This window comes from Maylandia zebra, linkage group LG23, assembly GCF_041146795.1.
Source record: "Maylandia zebra isolate NMK-2024a linkage group LG23, Mzebra_GT3a, whole genome shotgun sequence".
In the NCBI taxonomy this organism is placed as follows: Eukaryota; Metazoa; Chordata; class Actinopteri; order Cichliformes; family Cichlidae; genus Maylandia; species Maylandia zebra.
The window spans coordinates 1,507,942-1,528,418 of NC_135188.1; the positions used below are offsets into that span (position 1 = coordinate 1,507,942).

General features: G+C 46.7%; 1 protein-coding gene across 1 annotated transcript in view; it reads right to left on the reverse strand.

Annotated features, from left to right (window-relative positions):
• Window positions 1-20,477, reverse strand: part of insrb (insulin receptor b) — a 73,754-nt gene that overhangs the window by 37,253 nt on the left and 16,024 nt on the right. Inside the window, exon 2 of the mRNA XM_012924392.5 lies at window positions 13,544-14,092. Coding sequence (XP_012779846.2) covers window positions 13,544-14,092 — 549 coding nt within the window. The remainder of the gene's footprint in view (window positions 1-13,543; window positions 14,093-20,477) is intronic.

Consider the following 20,477-nt stretch of genomic DNA (forward strand, 5'->3'; position numbering starts at 1 on the left):
AGCGGTATACGTGAGACAAAGAGCCGAGAGCATCTGTCTCAATCAGCACGTGCAGTATAGCGCCAGACAGTGCCTCCTACAGACATACGTCCAGTCGAAGACAACTAGGAGCTGAGTTTGTCATCCAAGCTGTTCTCCACATCCATCACTGCTATCCAATAACGAGAGGGGTCGCAACCGCAGAGGCGACCTTGAAGGCGCACAGACTCCGAGCTGCATCAGAGGGACCGTCGATGTTCAGAAGGACGCTGGTGGACGTCCATGCAGTCGCAGGCTGCTCCACTGACGCAGCATCGTCTTCAATATTAAACAACCAGTGTACAAAGTTTCATGAGGTAAAATATTTGTCGCAGGTGCAACAGATTATTTTCTGCTTTAACCGACAAACAGGAACCCGTCCCAACGCTTCCACCTCCTTTGTGGTAATGCCGACCATCGCCCTCTTTCTAGCCCCGGCCCAGTACCTCAGTGTTCCCTTTCTTGCCTCCTGGGAGTAAAAGAGGCACAAAAACAGCCAATGGGACGCAGCTCTGGCCTTGCTCGCATATTTGCACATGGACATTAAAACTCAGCTCGCAAACTTGCATCCTTGTCCCCCATGAGCTCAGTGGAACCAGCCCCCCCTCGCTCTGCTGTTATTGGTCGAGGCAGGCAGCAGGAAGAGAGATGTTTGGCGATAAAGGCGACTTAACCCAGCATTCCTCCTGGGGGCTTATATTTTATGTGGGAAACAAGCAAAGCCATTTGTCAAAGGAACAGCTTGAACTTCACACTCATTTTGCAATCCCAGCACCATGTATCGTGTAAAAACAGCAGCAGTATAAACTACAGAAGGATTCACTGGAGAGCTTTTCCCCTCCTGGGTTTCTTATTTTAGAAGCAGCCACACTGAGGAAACAGCAGCTCCAAAATGGTGGTTTGTGTACTGGATTCGCTGGCTCGTGGCCCGCTGACGGACGGTGTTGTTGTTGTCATGTGTCCGCTAATGTGCGCCGCTCCTCGCTCATGATTGATATGATTTACAGGATCACATGCTTGTTGTCCACACGCTGGAAATACTGGTTCCACCTGGTTCTCAGAGTCTGTAGGTCAGATGTTGCTACACATCACACACTAAAAGTGGGAAACTGACAGCACATGACGGCAAATTCCACACGGGGAAAAAAAAGATCCTCATTCCACTCCGTTCATGTCAAGACACAAATCACACGAGGACAGATGATATACAGGCTCAGTGCACGCACAGGAACACAGGTGCATCGCTCTTCATCCAAAATACCAGCAGACCACAGGTGTGTGCGGCGCACTGCAGCATGCATGAGTGACAGGCTGCGAGCAGCGCCACAGTGCACAACCTTTTTTAGTCGCAACAATGCCTTCACGAGGCTAGAGCACGCTAAACATCAGCTGGGCCGGACGTCACTCTGCGGGTGATACGCGCACATTCATCGTAAGAGACTAGCTCACTAGTTCATAATCTAAATTAAGCAGCAAGCAACGAGCACTACTCAATGTCATCGTCAGTATATATAAGTGCAGAGGCTGTTTAAAAAGTGGCTTTGCTGCTTTGACATAACTAATCCAGCAACACAACAGATGGTGGAAAAGCTGGTTTTTGCTTACGTTTGACTTTGGAGGCAATAAGAGCAAAACTACAACATAAGAAGACATGACAGCCGCTCTTTTCTCCAGGGTGTCCAAATTTCAAAGCATGTGTAAACACGGTGTCATGCAGATGTGCAGCTGAAATCTACAGATGTTCCTGAAGGCCTCACATGCAGTTGTAGTCAGTCAATGTGAAAGCTTAAATCTCAAACACACAATGTTAGGTGGTAGTAGTGTATACAAGCTGCTGCTGTCACACATTTCATCATAAATGTGTGACATATTTTATCCATATTGTATATTCTGTATCTATATATGTGTATATGTGTATATATGGTGTATTTATGCTTATATCCTTACTCTCATTCCCCTTAATGTATCTGTAACATGCAACTTCTTTCGGTGCTTTGCTACTGGAAACTGAATTTCCCGGAGGAACCCACCCGAGGGATTAATAAAGTTTCATCTAATCTAATCTAAATAAATCCCTGAACATGACTCAAGGTTTTTTCACAGCCATCTAAACAAAAGAAACAAGATTTTGTATCATTGTTTTAGTTGATTTAACTCAACACATGACGACAGGTCAAACTCTTCACACTGGCCTCCCACTTTAAGATGCTGGTTTGGACTTTTAGAGCTTTACATGTCCAATCATCCCCACAGGTCCCTGAGGTCTGGTGGTCAAGGCTTACACCCACTGGAGACGCAGCATTTTGCCACAGCGGACTCTGATCTGCCTCCCACCGACTCAGAGATCTGTGGCTTAAAAAGCTGCTAAAACACAACTTTATCTCTCACAGTGGCTCTGAGGTGCTTTATAAATACAACTTTTCTTACTTTGTTAGACTACTGTTAAATGTATCTTGAGAATGTCATTAAGTGATGACTAAATGATGCGTGTGCGTCGCTGTGTTTGCTGATAGAACTGCACAAAAACTAAAAATGTACTTTTCTAAAATCCAGTATTTTTCTCATCTTTGTGCAGTAACTCAATGGGGTCATGTTATTATAGGCATAACTGACACGACCTTTGCACTACACCTAAACCCAGCGGTGAGATGCTCTGTGCAAGAACACACAGCAGCACATGTGATCCTAAATCACACACGCAACCGAGCCGCAGAGAAAGCAGAAGAAAAGGCTTTCAGTCACCGAGCGCTCGCAAACTGCTTCTGCCAACAACACACGAACTGTGGACAAACACGTTACAGCCAATCACATGGGGAGTAACTCAGACGCGCACCAATCGCCGGCAAACACATTGCCAAGCAGCCATCTTTAGTAACAGGAGCCAGGGCTGACAAGTTTGGTCTATCATTTTGAGGCCCAGAAATTCCTGCATGTCTGCATACCACAGCGTGCAAGGAGAGAGGGAGGGGAGAGGGAGAGGAGGGAGAGTACAAAGTAAAAGAACGGGGGACAGAAAGGAGAAGAAAGGGAAAAGGGAGGAGGTGCAGAGGGAGGATCCTGGCCATAAGGTGGAGCATCAGAAGCAGTGAAGAGAAATGGAGAGGAAGCAAAAACAGATTTTTGTCCTCTTTAGTGCTCCGTCTCAGCTGTTATCTCTTATACAGACCAGATATCTGGACACTGCTTTCACTCGTCTCGAGGGCAGAGGGGCCATCAGAGTGTAGCAAGAGCTCGAGGAGAGACGGTCAAGTGCAATGCATACGACAGCAACCGCTCGCACTTCTGAGATAACAGGGAGACAGCAGCAGCCATTGTTACCGTCACCACTCTGCTATCGACAGAAGACACGTGGTTATCAAAGCGTAGTTATATTTGAAAAGCAAATTTATATTGCTGTTCAAGCTATCAGGCTGGCAGTAAAGATGACAAAAGGCGCCAAGCGGCCTCACGGACAGGACTACTTTTATTCTACTGGATCCGTATGACATCATCAGGACTGACAAGTCTGAAGGAAGCAGGCCCAACGCTAAAGCGCGGCGTGACGACACGAACACCGGTGCCACCGAAGTTTATCTTACAGGTTGCATTCATGTGAACGTTAAAGCGTGTCACCCACTTTTGTTTCTGCGTAAACATTTCTTATCAGACGTGTTACGCGATGACTCGGGCAGACGGCCTCTACGAGCTCCCGATGCTACAAGTCTCAACAGAAAAGTGGTGGAAGGTGCAGGCCAGAGGAAAGTCTGCACATTGGACCCGTGCCAGCCGACGTACTCGGAGCAGGGGTGATGAAGCCACCGCAAACTGGGTGAGCTGCTGGGTTTCTAAATATGGAAAACTTTACTACAACCTTTAATGGCACAGCTTCCTCTGGAGCTCTGCTCATCTGAATAATATAAGGATGCCAGTGAAATCAGGAAGTTTACACTGCTTCATAAATCATCCTGGAAAAATATGACTAAGTTTAGATATGAAAAGTGCAGGAAGTCACTGTGGTTGTGAAGAGGAGGATGACAAAAAAACAACAATACTTTTTCCAGCGTGTCTGCATTTAAGCGCCGCGGCCGGGAACGCGTGCACCGCTCCACACTGGCACCTCCCGTCTTTGTGAGTCACACTGCAGTGTGCTCATGAACCCATTTATGTGTCCGTGTTGTTGCCTCTATATACGCTCACCCCCAACCTCGGTGGTCCCAAAGTCTCCCAGTGATCCTCCTCTGCAGTTACTAACTCATCTGAAGTTACAGAAGTGTCAGCTTTGACCTCAGACACAGAGGCCTAACGACCGGTCGACAGGGAAAAATGCGTTTTCTTTGACTGGTTGGCAAACCATTGCTGGACGCTGCTGACAGATTGACTGCTAATCACCCAGGCCGGGAGACCGGTCAGTGACCCTCCGGCAACTCCGGGTCACTATGGAAACAGTTGACGAAAAGCTGGCGGATGGTTTCTGACAGTCACCAGATGAAACTGGTCACAAAGAGGTTTACGGTGGAAACCACTTTCAGCTTGCTTTGGTTGCTAGCAGGTTGCTGCTCACCTGCAGTTGAAATCTGTAGCACAGAAGGTGTGTCTGCAAACACTTGCCAACTAGCTGTAGCGAGCGTGAAAAGTATGACACGAACAGGAAACAGAAAACGTTCTCCTTCAAAATAAAAGTTGTCCCGTTTGAAACGTGTTGGGTGCAGCGAGGAGGCACCAGTTTGACCACACTTCAAGTTTCCACTTTGCGTGGAAGACGTCGATTTCTGTGCAAACACTAACCACAAGCAAAATGTGGGTGAACAGAGCAATCTGCTACCAACCAATCAGAGGCTTTTGGCGCACTTTGCAACCTATTTCGCCTAGCAACAGCCAGCCACTTCTAGGAACCACTCGCCACTTGTCGGTCGCGGAATACAAATTTTTAATTTGTGACCAGTTGTTGCCAATTATCTGCTGATAGTCTCCAAGCCTGAGTGACCGGGGTCTTTAATAGGCTGACCGTCAATGCTCCCTTCACAGACACTTAACACATCCTGGGTACGGCAGGACTCTGAAGGACACTCTGGGTTTTTCTGCCCTAACAGAAACCTGTTAAACAGTTTAAAGGAAAGAGGCATTTCTTTAAGGCCAAGGACATGAGAAGTGACTGATCCGAGTCTGGACAGAGCAAAGTGGAAAGAGTTGGGTTTGGAAGGAACTTCAAGGATGGCGAGGTCACATGAGGACAAACGAGTTCAGCTTAGGAGAAACAAAGTTTCATTTCCAGCACTGACTTTTGAGGTTTCTTTTTTTTGCTACAGCGAATCAAGGCGCATGCATTTATTATCAAACAGAGTTCTCAAACTGTGGGAAACGGTACTTTCCCAAGGAGGTGATAAAAGAAAGAAAAAAAAACTCGGGAATTTTGAATGTCCAAACATTTCACCCGACCCCTTCAGTCGAGCCACTCTACCACCTCAAAGCAAGACATGAAATTCCAAGTACTTAACAGAGCATAACCATCACGTACCGCAAACGCAGCACGCACTAATAGCCCCTAGCAGGACTTTCTCAGATCACGTATGCATGAACACAGAGGATCTATGCTCCACTGAAGCCAGCAGTGTTTGTTTTTACAGCGAGTTAATGAATGTACAGGTAGGTGCTGCATCTGCTGCGGCTGAGGAACCCGGGACTTCTTCGAAAGCCGTCGATGGCGTAGGGAGGAACTGACTGTTATCAGGACCCGATTATATAAAAATACTTCAGATTTAATGTTGCACGTCTGTTTGGAAATACGAGAATTAAAACTGCAATTCTGCATGTATTTGTATCCAAGCAGTGCAGAACAAAATGACCACGTTTGTCTTGTCGGTGCAGTAACGCTAAATGTATTTCTTTTCAACCAGGGCAGCCTGTCATGTGCTTTACTGCTGTCACCCTGGTTTCTGTCCTCAGCTCTGTTTCACTGACACTGAGCAAATGTACATTTCTGTCCAAAACCCAAAGATGAGCCTGACATGTCTGCTGCGTCGTGACTGGAAAATGTAAAAGAAGGACAAAAGTCCTTCAGACATAAATATGAATAAAGTCGTCTCTCATGGTCGTTGCAATCAGAATTTTCCAAAGTTGCATCAAAAGCAAACCGCTAATGCATGAAAACAGAACAAAGTTGGTTTCAGCAATCATTTAGTACCAATACATTTAAGGTTAAAGGTCAAAGCAGCCTCCACTGAGCAGAAGGAAATGTCAGCGCCATGTTAATTGTTACAATGTACTGCGGTTATATTTGTCACCTGTCAGCACGTTGGGACAACTCTATGACGGCGGGCTACTGTTGAACACGGCGAGTTTTACTGCTGCCAGTATTTATACGGTTCTATTTATGACGGCCAACGTGAGTTTTAGATATTTGGAACGAAGACATGGTGTGTGAGGATGTCAGGAGGGTGGCCTCATTTTCTGGACCAGCTCTGCGAACCTGTTTGGGGTTTAAAGGCAGAACATTTAGCAGTGATGTGAAAACTCAGAGCGAGGGGATGGATGGTGGCCCTGAAAGGTCAAACTGCAAGCAGAGAAAAGTGCTGCAAAAAGCAGACAAAACACAACGGTGTTTCTGGGGGCACATTAACGTGACGGACCAGATGACATAAACCCAAAGACCAAAACACACTGAAGAGGCTGAAGGTTCATCGGTACAAGTCTCAATGATGATTTATGAAATACTGCAGACACACGTTTACTGTTAGCATGTTAGCATCTCCCCAAAAACGCTTTCGATGCGTTTTTTTTCCTACTTATGTATTTGTGATATATTCATCATCTGCTTGCTTTTGCAGCCTTTTTCGCCGTTTGACCCCTCAGGACCACCGTAGAATAGAAAATACTCACTAACAAATGTGTTTCTGATGTCAGAGCTAGAAGCAGCTGTCACCTGATCGGCCAAAACACAGCAAATGCAGCATTTCTCTGCAGGGCTATGATCATTTGACTGATCTTCCCTTTCCATCCACCACCCTCACAAGTACATAACCCTTCCTTCAATTCTCCAGCTTTTCCCCGGAGCTGTACAGCAGTAGGAAGTACTTCAGGACAAAGGCAGGAAGTAATGAGGAAGTCCCTTCAGACGCGCAGGCTGCAACAACTGTTTGCTTGCCAGCAGGCTTTCCTACACAGGGAAACACATTCGAGTGACACATTAAGCGGATAAACCACTGTTGTCCTTAAAGATGACGTCAAGTTCCTTCTTGGTCTCCAGCTGCACTGATTTAACAAATGATAAACGTGAGTTTAAAAACAAAACAAGAAAGCAGTAGCCATGAAGGCTCGTATCCTCAGAAGCCCCGCCCTCTCCTCACTATATGAGCTACTACCATTTCTGCTAGCAGCCAGGCTCATGACGTGGGCAGCGGTGTCAGTGTGCTTAGTCTGCAGCCACGTATTTTTTGTGCATGTGTCTATGGGAATTGTACCAGTACACAGTGTGTGTGTGTGTGTGTGTGTGTGTGTGTGTGTGTGTGTGTGTGTGTGTGTGTGTGTGTGTAGCAGGATGTGGAAGTCCAAGTCCATTGATGAGCAAGCAGAGAGAGGAGAGGGAGGAGTTTTCCTGATCCCCCAGGGTGCTCAGCTAGCACTACTCTGTACTCATGAACGCACAAATGGAGGCTGAGGGAAGTGTGCACACACACACACACACGCACACACTTGCACATGCACATACAGAACTGATGCCAGCTTATCAAAGTTAATTTGGATTTGTTAACAAGGATGCAAGCTGCCGGGGAGGAAAGCAGGAGCTCGACTGCTACCTCTCCCATCTGTCTGTCTCTGTGCTTCCCTCTTCCTCCTCTCTTAGTGTTGCCTCTTGCACTCTTTGTCCCTTATAAGATATTAATGGTAATCCATCACTACAGCGAGTGAGTGCGTGTACTGATGTAATGCAAGCCACGACGGGGAAGCTTTAACTATCGCAAACAGAGAGCGTCGGAGAGAAGCGTTCCCGTTTCTATGGCAACAAACGAGAGAAAAACGAGAACACGTGCGAAGCGCTCCGATTTGTTTCACTATCAGGACGGCCTCAGTCGTGCTTTAATCGAGAACTGGTTGTTATTTGTGTCCTATCGTTGGCGATGAACAAAACACCATCTTCGGTTTAATCATTGGAGTCGCAGCGAGTCGGGACTCAGGACTAAAGAGAGCGTCTAGAAAACTGGACATTTGGCTGTAATCTTCTGTGAAGCAAATAAATGAAACCTTCAGAAACTCTCGGCGTTTGAGATTAACCATTTAGAGCTCGGCAAGATGCATAAAACAGCGCATTACGCAAATACCACCGTATGTTACAAGCGCAGGCAAATCCTCCACTTTCTGCTTCGTCTTACTGTGTACAAGTTATTTATTTAACCACTTCCAGGCAGCCGAGCTAATTCCAGTGAGGGAGAGGAGGAGAAAACATCTGGGTCACAGTTCACGTCGCCCGGGGGACTCCTGACTGATTATTTGGTTGCATCTCCCAAACAGTTTTAACACAAACACGGCCTTCGGGTATTTACTCCACACATTTGTTCTTTTCCCTCCTCGTGGTACACTCGTCCCAACTGTTGTTGACAGAGGGAAAGCAAACGTGTGTGTGTGTGTGTGTGTGTGTGTGCTCGACAGGTGACTGGAACGCAGCAGGCATATAAGACAAACAACTCGCCTCCTCCTCCAGATGGAGGCTTGTGTGTTGAGAGCAGTGACTCAGTAAATGTGCAAAGGTTGTCGCTTCGCAGATCGGCGACGCGTCCGATTTAACGAAGCATCTGAACGCACGTAAGAGTTGTAACAGTTTGCATTGAATCCACACGGGAAGGTTATAAACTGATACTCCAGCAGGGCAGCAGCTTTCTGCTGCACAGCTCCATAATGACCTGAAATGATATGCACCACTGACACTCTACATGTGTCAACACAAACCATTGAAACATAGATAAAAAACACACACACCTTGTTCCCTTAAAGCTTTTAACAGAACTGACACTCGGTCCCTTTGTGTTCGTATCCACGTCGTCTCCGTGTCACTGACTTTAATAGCTAATTACGAACAGCCGCTGCAGGAAAACTCCTTCGTTTACCTTTCATTAGAAACAACTGAAAACAGCTGAGAAGGATCGAGAGACAGAGAGGAGAGTCAGGCAGAGACGCTTTCACAAAGGCCGGCGAGCGGCGCTCGGTTGAGCACCTCCATCCTTAATACCGTCATTTCTGTCTCTCTGTAGCCGCCTGTAACTGGGCCGCTCACCTCTTTGGCAAAAGTGTGTTTGTGGCTTTCGAGTGTGTGTTTGTGCGTGTACCTGGGAGCCACACTTGAAAGGCCCCGCCATGTTTGCTTTGCTCTGTTTATTTTGCCCCCCCGATCTGGACCGTGTCCCGACCGACGCTCCGGCTTCATTTGATCGCATGAGAAGTAAAACTGATGGAAATATCAGAGGAAAAGGCCCACGAGCTGCAGCTGAGACAGCATCACAGACACTCATATGCTCAGTGCACAAAACACTTCACATGAATCCAATATAACACTCATTTTTTAAAAAGAAACACTGTGACACATGAGCAAACATTCGTACTCATTCTCATCTGTATGTGCAAAGTAACTTCTGAAGTCTCTAAGTACAAAAATACCTGGTGCACTGTTGCCAGGACACCACTCTGGCAATAAACACACACAAACAGAAAAATGACACCAACTTGGTTAACTCTGAAACCTCACACTGGCTTTTTCCCCCTTTTGCAAAGAACAAAGCGTACAGCTTACACATGCCTACAGCGACACGCTAAAATCCCCTCTACACTGTTTTACTACCAGTGAAAACACCTGCGTGCACAGTGCTGCAGCTGCTTCTCTCACAGCTTTTTACTGGTTTTTAGACGCCTGTGTCACAAAGTTGAAAGCACCGCTGCTGGGCGATGTCCAACCTGAATTCGACTCTGGTCAGGAGGACCACAAGGTCATTTCAGATGACGCAGTCGGATCCATTTAGAAACACCGTTACGGGTTTAACCTGCGGTGGCCTCGAAGGGGCACGGGTAATCCGTTTGTCGCTACGAGATGAAGCCGTGACTAGCTGCGTGTATCTGAAAACAATGGCAGCAAACAACAAAGCGTGGGCAGAGTGAACTTTGACCCAAAAAGCTTTCCATCCTCCTGGTTGTGTGGATGTTTTTGTGTGTGCGAGTTGTGCAAGCAGAGCGCAGGCTGGTGTGGTTGAACGCAGCGTGCCAGGCCTCGGCAGCAGATAGAGCTTATCTAAACAGGAGATCGACTGTTTGCTCCTGTTCCCTCGTTCGCTCGTCGCTGACTGTTCCTTTGTTTCCGCTCGCTTTACCTCCTTTTCCTTACTCAGCTCAGACACCTGTGAATATCTGTGTCTCCTCTCAGTCAAACAGCTTTCTTCTGACTTTTCTGGGGGAATTTAAACCACTTTCGAGTGATATTTATTCTACACTTCTGTGCAAAAGTCTTGAGTCGCCCCTTTCGTGTCATTTCTTTTTTTAAAGGTGGTCTTGAGGAGTAGTTCTCCGGGCCTCGTGGAGCTCCTTCAACATTTTCTTTTGGACATTTTCAGCTTTTCTACCCATTTTCAGTCCAGTCCTGACTATTTTCCACAGAATCGTTTAACCACAGAAAGGCGCCCGACTCGAGGCATGAAACGGTGTCATGTCCACGCATAACAGAAAACTTAGCAAAGAACCGTTTTTTAAAATGATATTGTCACAAAAATGAAACTACAGAACAACCGTGTGCGATTCTGAATCTGAGGTAGGGCACATCTTAGCATTTAAGTGTCCTTAAAAAAAATCTGAGGAAACTGGAGCACGAAAGCAAAAATGGCAGGTTTAAAAATAAAAATCTTTACTAACAGGATTCGACAGGCTTGTCTAATAAAGTTCAAGTGGTGTAAAAAATACTGCATTTTCACACAGTTTGCACGTTTCAATAAATCAACAAAGCTCAGATGAAAAAGTTCCAAATCAAAGCAGGTCCGTGTACGTCGTCACTTTACTTATCTTGGGTGAAACATGTGGGTGCACAGATTATCATCATGCCTACACACCACTGATCCGACACCCTTTCCGTTTCCTTTCAGGAGGTGTGTTTGTGAGCTGCATTCGTCTTCCTGCCAATCCCATACTTGAGCACTGTCAGAGATTTTTTTGTCTTTACTTAAAAACCCTCAGCAGAGACACGGTTACTCTGACTTTATGTTTTATAGCGCAGGGTTCTGCACGGAGCTGCAGGTAGAAACTAGGTGCAGAAAACCTGCCAATCGCTGCAGGACTCCAGAGCATCAGCTGGAAACACAGACTGTTCGTGCAGAAAGCAACCGACTGAGAAACTACTGTAGCAGAGCTGCACGTCTGAAGCTGCACATACGAACAAACAAACTAAACACGCACACCAGAAACACACAAACAGCACTGGGCTACGAACCTCAGAGGTCATACATGCGGCTTGAACAGGTCATTTAGGGGCGCACACACACACACAGCAGTGTAAGATCAGAGGAATGCAGGCTCTCTCTGGCTCTTACCTAAGGCCACTGCAACCCTATAAAAACACAACAAAAACAACCCCACAGTTTCCACTCACACATAAACTTTAATGCCCCGTCTAATGTTCCTCTGCTCCGCACCCGTGCATGTGTCTACGCTCGCACATGTCCAAGTTCGTAAACTGCCAGCGTTCATTCACAGAAGCCCTCATTAGTTTCTCCGTCACGCTGCGGATCTGCAGCCACATCTGCATCAGTATCGAACGGATACAAAACGCACTGCTGATACTGCGCTGCTGTTATCGTTACGGCTGCAGATGCACGTCGGCTTGTAATATTTAAGAGAACAGACGAGCACGTGTTTGCAGCTCCTGTAGGCTGAAAACACGCCTGTGGCGATGTAGCTCTCGTTTAGAGCAGAGCAGCATATCAGCCATACATCAGCGTTCAGGTATCAGCCCTGTGTGTGACACACACGCTGCTGCAGGCAGCACTGCATCATATTCTAGAAATGGCTCCGGCTTTGACACCCAGCTCTTCACTAAACTGGTGTCGGTCACATTAGGCAGAGCGCAGCGTCAGACCTGCGCCCTGACGCAACAGATGTGCTCACGTCCGTGTCAGTGGGCTTTTTGTCTGTGCTGTTTTTAAATGGACACAGCTGTTTGACTTTTATTTAGAGTATACAGGGTAAACCTAATCAGCTGTGCAGTAAATATGGATTCTACTGGACTGATCACATGACTCACAGTGCATAAAAAAAAACAAAGTCCTTATTTATTTCATCCTGGACCCTCAGGTCAACATTTTGAGTACCTCCTCCTCCTCCTTTAGAGACAGCCCTTCGTCTTTTTGAACAGCAGGTAGGCTGTTTAAAAATCTGTGTGTCAGCACTTATGTACCTCCAAACTCGGATGTCAGAGTTCGGGAGTGATGTCACGTTAGCGTCTCCCAAAAAAATCCAGGAAACAGAATTCCTTTTGGCGCTTGGCGAGGTGGAGCCATTCGGGCATCACTAACAACAAAACACATTCATGGACCAAACCTGCTCGCTGCTGTGCACGTGACATCTTTAATGAGTCAGAGAGTTTACAGTTTTCATTTCGTTTAGATTCAGCGCCGCCATCTTGGATTGGAACGACGCTGGTCTGCTGAGAGTGGCGTTCCACAAAATTTCTGACTGGAAACTCGGAATTTATGACTTCCAGCTTATTCAGGAAAGCACCGTTAGGGCAGCTCTGGGATTACTTGCGCACAGGCCAACATCATCATCTCAAACCTTTGCCACAGTAAAAAGCTGCACTGTGAGTTTAAATAAAACTGATAGCAGCCACGTCCCATTCCTTTTAAACATCCAGCGTCGTGAACGATCTGCTCAAGTCAAACTATCATGTTTGAGAGGAAGACTGAGACGTGGAGAAAGGCACTTCCTGTCTTATTTTCCTGACAGTAAGACCTGGCAGACAATCGAGGAGGCGGGACTACAGGCCAGCTGCAGCGGTCGATGTTGGAGTATAAACACGGCCGAGGCTGGCACGCTTTGAAGGCTAGCCTGTCCGTCAGACACAAGACAGAAAAGAAAAATGTTTAAAAAAATAAAAACCAACACAGGCTATAATCGCCTTCAAAATAATAAGCATCCTCTCAGCGAGTCTTACAATAGAGGACGATCTCTGTGTTTATGGCAGGAACGAGCGAGCGGCTGCAGCGCTGAGCAAACCCACAGATGTTTTTTTGGTTTTGTTACTTTTTTACTAAACATTAAAACAAAACAATTTTATAACAAACGTTCACCTCAGCTCTAAAAGGGCATTACATCCCATAATGCCTGCTTTAGAGTTTCCTGTTTTCTGACTCAGCATCTCACTCGAGTCCCTCCGCACACGGAGCAGATCCCGATCCTGTAATTACGGATCACTTGCACACATCGAATGCTGATCAGAGGGCGTGGCCACGACCCCTGGCTGCTCACACTAAGAACGCAGGAATCATCGTGTGCGCACGTTTAAAGACTGATCACAAACACTTACTTCTCTGGCAGTGAGTCTGTGACCAGCATCGTCCCCTGAAGTGTCCGTTGATGGTGCTCTGAGGGCAGATGGTCTGACCTTGGGCTATGCCTGGACACACGTCTCCACACTCTCTCTCATTCTTATTGGCCACGATGAAGTTGTCCTCCACCGAGTCCAGGATCTTGGACCAGTCCAGAGTGGCCAGGTAACACAGGTCCGGATTCTTCTCGATCCTCACGGCGCCCCGGGTGATGTTCATGAGGCTGTACAGGCCCATCTCCTTCATCTGCAGCATCTCGTAAAGCACGAAAGCGTAGTTGAAGAAGAGGTTGTTGCCGCGGATCACCGTCAGGTTGGGGAACAGATCGCTGAGCGTCTCGAGGCCGTAGACCCTGAACAGCAGCACGTAGTCCGTCACCACTCGCAGTTTCGGGTAGCTCAGGCCGCGGAAGTCCTCCGTCCTGGTCTTAAACATGAGCAGGATTTTTAGGTGGCCCTCGATGATGGTGCAGTTCTCCAATGACTGGAGGTTGGTCACGTTATTCCGGATGTCCTTGCTCGAGCAGACTGAAAGGACAGACAGAGGGAAGCGCATAAGAAACAAGCACGTTTCAATTAATATAAGCTCATTACTTCTTGATTAATCTTCTTTTAATCAGAAATGTTCAAATGTACTTCTGATACAGAACAATCAGTTTTCACAGATGACTGAAAATTTTCCATGGATGTCGTTTCTCACACATTGCAGCACGCAGCGGCTCATTTGTGACTTTATACCGGAAATGCTGTGTTTGTGACTGAAGCGAGGGTGCTGCACAGGTCAGGTGAATGCAGCACAATATTTGCCTATAACATTCATCCCCGTCGTCACGGCGACGATGAAAACCTGTCCGCAGGACATCTGCATCCTTCAGAGAGCTGTTCATTTGGAAAATGTTGCTTTGGCTTTAATTCACATCAATTAGCCCGACTGTGGCAGGCTGAACAGACAAAAGGGCCTCAGTTTGCAGCTGCATTACAACAACTGGATGTGAACATCAGTACAAACTTCTTTCTCCCAGTTTCAGCCACAAAACCAGCGCCGACCTGCATCAAGGTGAAGAAAGACATTCACGAAGCGGCCGCTCAAGTCCGAAAACCAGACTCTCCGCAATTGCCTTTCTCTCTCTGACACACACACACACACACACACACACACTCTCATCGGCTATAGCAGTATTATTGTACAGCAGCGTTTGATCGAGCGCAGCAGCCACGAGGTTAACAGAAACGATCCACTCTTCAGCTGGTGCAGACACAAGCTTACGTTTAGACAAACGCATCCGCGCACGCATCAGAGGAGTAGAGAATTCATCAGCACACAGTAACTTTGGGAGAGATGTGCAGAGAGTTTCTCGCTCCACATAATAACACATTAAAGGCAAATTACAGGAGGAAGAAACACTTCGTCGTTCTGATTGTGCAAGACAGGTGTAACGATGAAAACAGTATTTCTGTTGTTGACGTGACAAAGCAGGTTTCGAACTCCAGGTCGGCAAAGCGGCCACAAAAACAACAACACTGCCATTTGCAAACCTGCGGATCCAAACCAACAGCTGTCACACGACAGAAACCAGCTCGCACACATTTACTGGAAAGAAAGCTTTGCCATCCATATAGCATCATATTTACACCCCAGCCTCATAAACACAGCCAGTTCTCCTTAAACGTCCTGTTTCTTTGAACTGCCTGCAGCACAAATGCCAGGAATAAGCACAGAGCGTGGATGTTTCTCCACCAGAGCAGGTGTTTAGTTCACATGAACAGACTTGCTGTATAAAGTGGAAGAGATGTGATTTACTGGGTCACACGGTGACACAGAGGACGGCGGCTGACCGCAGATTCTGCCCTGTTGCCACACCCATTTACATTTCACGAGCACGCCCATTAAACTCAGTAGTTGTGAGACATAAAATCCTAATTTGCTCCCTCGATTTAACTATGCATGGACTGTATCAGCCATAACAGCAGCCATCACGGCCTAAAAACAGATGGTGGTGGACATAAACAGCACCGGCTGATTCAAAGGCAGCCGTCTGACAGACGATGAAAAATCCTTTAAACACTTTAGTGACAGAAAAAAAGAAAGCACAAAAAACTCTTCCCTGTACTCAGAATGAAGGAAGCTCGTAATAATTCATGCTAATTATTCACTCTGTTAATGTTTCGGTTAGACTTTTCCTTTAGGAGAACGTGAGTCCCACAGCCAGGCTCGAGCTTGTGCGCACCACGCTGCTCTCAGTCGCTCGTCAGGCTCAGAGCTCCGTGCAGCTAAATGCATGAACCCTCCTCGCAACGCACGCACATGCACACACCATTTAAAAAAAAGACGTCAATAACACTGAACCCTGAATCCCAAAATAGGGAAGATTTATTGCAGTACATTGATTGGAAACCGACTTCTCACCTGAGCACGCCATTTCCCCAGGTGAGAGCTAACCATTAACTCACCATTTGGTTAATGGTTAGCATGAAAAACATGTCAACAATTCAGGTTCAACCTACGACCAGAATCACACATCAACAAAGTGGCTGCTTATAACACAGAGCCGCCTATAAAACCAGTAAACTACTGAACCACGTTTACTACAGATTCACGCTGCAGGTCGAGTTAAACTTGTACTTGTAATCACAGGAACACACTTCCCTTCCTCCGAAAACATAAAGACTGAAGAGTAAAAATATCTGATGCCATATCTGCAGTGGCGTTACGCTTGTTTGCAGTAACTCCTTCAGAGAAGTGCAGAAAAATATCCTTTCTTCCAGGCAAGACTCGAGTAAGACAAACGTCAGTGCAGCAGCAGAGAAAGAACACGTGTCGAGCTTTAAAAGAAACAAGTAAAAGCAAAATAGAATCTGTAACATTAAATAATTCATCTCCACGTATCCACTGGCCAGTACGCACATTTGTGCTTCACCTATGAATCACATCCTTCACTGTCTTTAGCTCAGTGCTGAGATTGCTTCCAGTGAGAAGACGCACAACAAGCTCAGAGAACAACACAAACTGCAGCTGCATGTACCCACATTTGTGTGGACGCAGCCTCCACCAGCTCAACTTTGTACTTCCCCCTGCGGCGAGCCGGCAGCCGGCAGCCAAAAACAACTCATAAAAGTAGTCAATAAATCCAATTTAACTGTTAAGCAACTCATCAGATAACACTCGAGTTTGAAACAACAACAGTAACTCAATCAGCGAACCGGTGTGCCTTGACCACGCCTCGGCGCAACCTGCATCGCAAAACACCAAGACAGGCTACTTCCTCGGCCGTGCGGCGGTTGCTGTAAGTCGCAGTGATAACAGCAACCTTACACCTCTCTCTGCCCCTCCTGCCTTATCTCACGGACACATCGAACACAGGTCACCCGCTCGCTGTCAGCCTGCAGCACTAACCGGATACCTATTGTGAAACACAACAACATAACAAACTGTTACACAACTGCACAGGGGCCAGGGTGCAACTCACCGCTGCCCAAAGTTATCTTCAAGTCACACCAAGAGGACTCGAGCCCCTTACACATGGAGGGCTCTCTTTATAAACAGCACAGGTAAGAAATACGTGAGAGGCAGTGAGGCCTTTCTGGTCGCCCGGCATGATGACGGCAAGCTTCACTGACACAAAGAAATGTTAGAGGGCCACGAGGGCAAGCAGCACATGGACGTGCACAGAGCCTCTACTGCAAAATGGAGTCTTGCTTTCAACTGACAGGAGTGAATGCTGGGGGGGGGACAAAAGAGAGGAACAGCAGTCTGGGGCTGGTTGTTAGAGCCCCTGTGTCTGCAGTCTTCTCCTCCCAGGTTTGGTAGCAAGGAGATCCAGGAGTGAGCCAGCAGGGAGAGGAGGGGCGTGGCTAGAAGAAAAGAGGGTCGCATGGAAAAAAAACAAGGGGTGAAAGGGGGGGGGGGGGGGGGGGGGGCAGAAAAACGGTGGGAGGGAACGGGGGGGGGGCTGAAAGTGTAACCTGAGCCCAGACAGGAACGCAGAGTGACGTAAGGGACCCACAGGTCGGTTGGTGATCACATGCATGAATGAAGAGCCGCTATGTGCACACGCACATGCACACACTAGGGCTGCCACAAACCATTATTTTGATAGTCGACTATTTTTGCGATTAGTCGACTATTCAGATCATGCATCCATTGGACGTACAGCTACAGCTTATTGCACCAGCAGCATCTGCTCTTATATAACTATCATTAGCTTACAGCTTTAAGTGTTTACGGTGCTAACTAAAAATAAAGACAAGATGATAGTTTATTAAATTTTAATGAAACTTGCAGATTGTTTCGGTGAAGTTTAATAAACTCCTTGCTATCTAAAATATAACAGGACACCGGAGTAAATTCTCAAGCATCTCACACTTCTGATAATCAGCTGTCTGCTTGAAGTTTATTCAGCTGTGTAAAAACTATAACTTTGATCTCAGCCAAACCGATTTACTCAGCAACAAATAAAATACTAAAAAAAAGCCAAACAATAACATTTTAAGTTATCTAAGTGACTCATATATCATGTTTAACCTGAGTAGCGAAAGACGGCGGTGGGTTTGAAAAAGATTTGCCGGAGTCCGGTGTTCTCACGGCTCTAGTTAGCCTAGCCCCCGGCTCGCTATCGAGCTAGTGGGTAACAGACGTCTCAGAAAACGTCGGAGCGCTTTTGAAAATATGCGGTGTCCTGATAAACTGAGCAGATATTTGAGGTTTACACAGCTACATTCTCGCCTGAAAATATGTTAAACGTTTATTTTGTGACCCAGAAAGAATAATAAGTAATATTAAAACTAACTAGCTGCCGCCATTGTTGGAAACTGAGCTGGGCTGCGCTATGAATTCTGGGACACAGCTTCTTCTTCTTCGGGGTTTAACGGCAGCTGGCATCCTTGTACATGCAGTGCTGCCATCTTCTGTTTCAGTCCGTTATTACACTCTTAAATCCTGCTACTTATTCCTGCGTCTTTTGTGATCTTACAAAGCTTCAAACGACGCGTCGACTATTAAATCAGTCGTCGACGATTTTGATAGTCGACGCAGCCCTAACACGCACACACACGCGCGCGCACGAGAGCCCTACCCAAGTTCATCTACAACACATAAAAACATCACAAAGGTTTTAAAATATTTAAATATTTATTTCTATTTAAAGTATAAATAAAAGGATTCAACAGGTTCAATAAATCCACATTTTCATTTAACATTTGGACGCTTCTGGTGTTAAAGAACACAACAAATAAAACCCAATAAAACGAATGCAGGTGGGACAATGACCGTGATCCCTCTACAGCCCACACCGACACAGAGGACCACCCACCAGGGAACAGCCCAGTGCCCTCACTACACGTACAGCATCTCATAATTACAATAACAACCCAATCAGCCGCTAATAAACGGGGGGTAGGGGGATAACAGAGCGCTGGCTGAAATGTTCTGTACCACACTGCAGACCTCTATAGGAGACATGTGGGCCATCCACCCGCCTGCCTTGTCTGTTTGACACTTAATTTGGCAGCAGGAATGAAGAGGAGGAGGGAGGTATATTGGGGGGGGGTCAAACAAACAGAAGGAGCAGAGAGAAGCTTGGATTTTAAGTGAAGTTGGAGCGTTAGAGCCTTTAAAAGGAGATTAAATGGTGAATCAGAAAAGTTTGTCCTCTTGTTGCTTGAACAGTTATGAGGCTTATCAAAGTGAATAAACTGCAGTTTAGTCGGTGGTTTCTGTTGCTTTAATGATAGTTTGGGAGCATCAGGAAGAAGCAGAGGATTATCTAGGAACAGCTTCAGAGGTCCGTCGCAACCAACCAATGACGTGTGACTATTCAGTTAGCATGAGCCCAGCTAATAGCTAATGCTGTGATGAGTGAGCCAAGTTTGGCTAACAACAAACCTAACTTGATACAGCGCAGACCTACGACACCACAGCAACATGACTGGTCAGTGCTGATCCTGGATCAACGCCAAACACACCACAATCCTGCCTCAATACAAAAAACCTGATTTTTCTTTAGCTAAACACCAAATGTATAACTCAATATATAAGTTATGAAGGACAACATATGACCTGTGCTGAATCACAGTAAACTCTGACAGCTTTAAATCAGCACAGACTGTTTTAATAAGTGTGAAAAAGTGCGCTCTGTGATTAACTGTCACCCTAAATCAGTCGTTCTCAAACTGAGGGCCCGAGAAAGATCAGGCGACTTCTAAATTGGGACATGCACGCTGCTCTGTTTCGTTACTGCCTCTTCACCTCAGACGTGAAGCAGAACGAGCCCAACATCCTCTGCCCAGCTCGGCGAGTTCGGGTACGTCTGGTGCAGCCGAGGTCGCGTACCTGCTCTCTCGGACAGAAACTGCCGTCGCCGCTATTCGGCGAGCTCTCACAGCTGCGACCTGCATTATAGCGTAGCTATGATTTCAGGCAGATTCTTCTCTTATTTTTAGAATTGTGTCCCCTGCAGAAAATGTAATATGCAGCAGCTAACGGTGATGAAAGCGTATCACGGTGGCGTGCAGGCTGCCCTCTATCGCCCGTGGACTGCAGCCTGAGTCCAGAGTGACGGAGGGCAGCCTGCACTTAAAGTGAAACCAGACCGGTCTAGCATGAAACCAGGTGGCAGCTAACTCTGGACTGTGAGAAGTTTCCTCTCGCTGTCAGCTTAGGCACATGCTGCCCCTGATGAGGTGATCTGCTGATTATAGATATGTCAGCAGCTCAGTTGCTGAACAAACCCCAGGGGAGGGAACGTGCGGTCGCGGTGCCAAGTGGACTGCCAGTGGAAAAATGCGTTTGTTTGTTAATACAACTGTGGAAAGTCCTGAGAAGTAAAGCCAGCTCCCCGTGCGCCCACTGCCAAGCTGTGGCTTCACAGTGAAAAACGATGCCGAGAAATTGCATGAAAGGCATTTTGATTAGCGT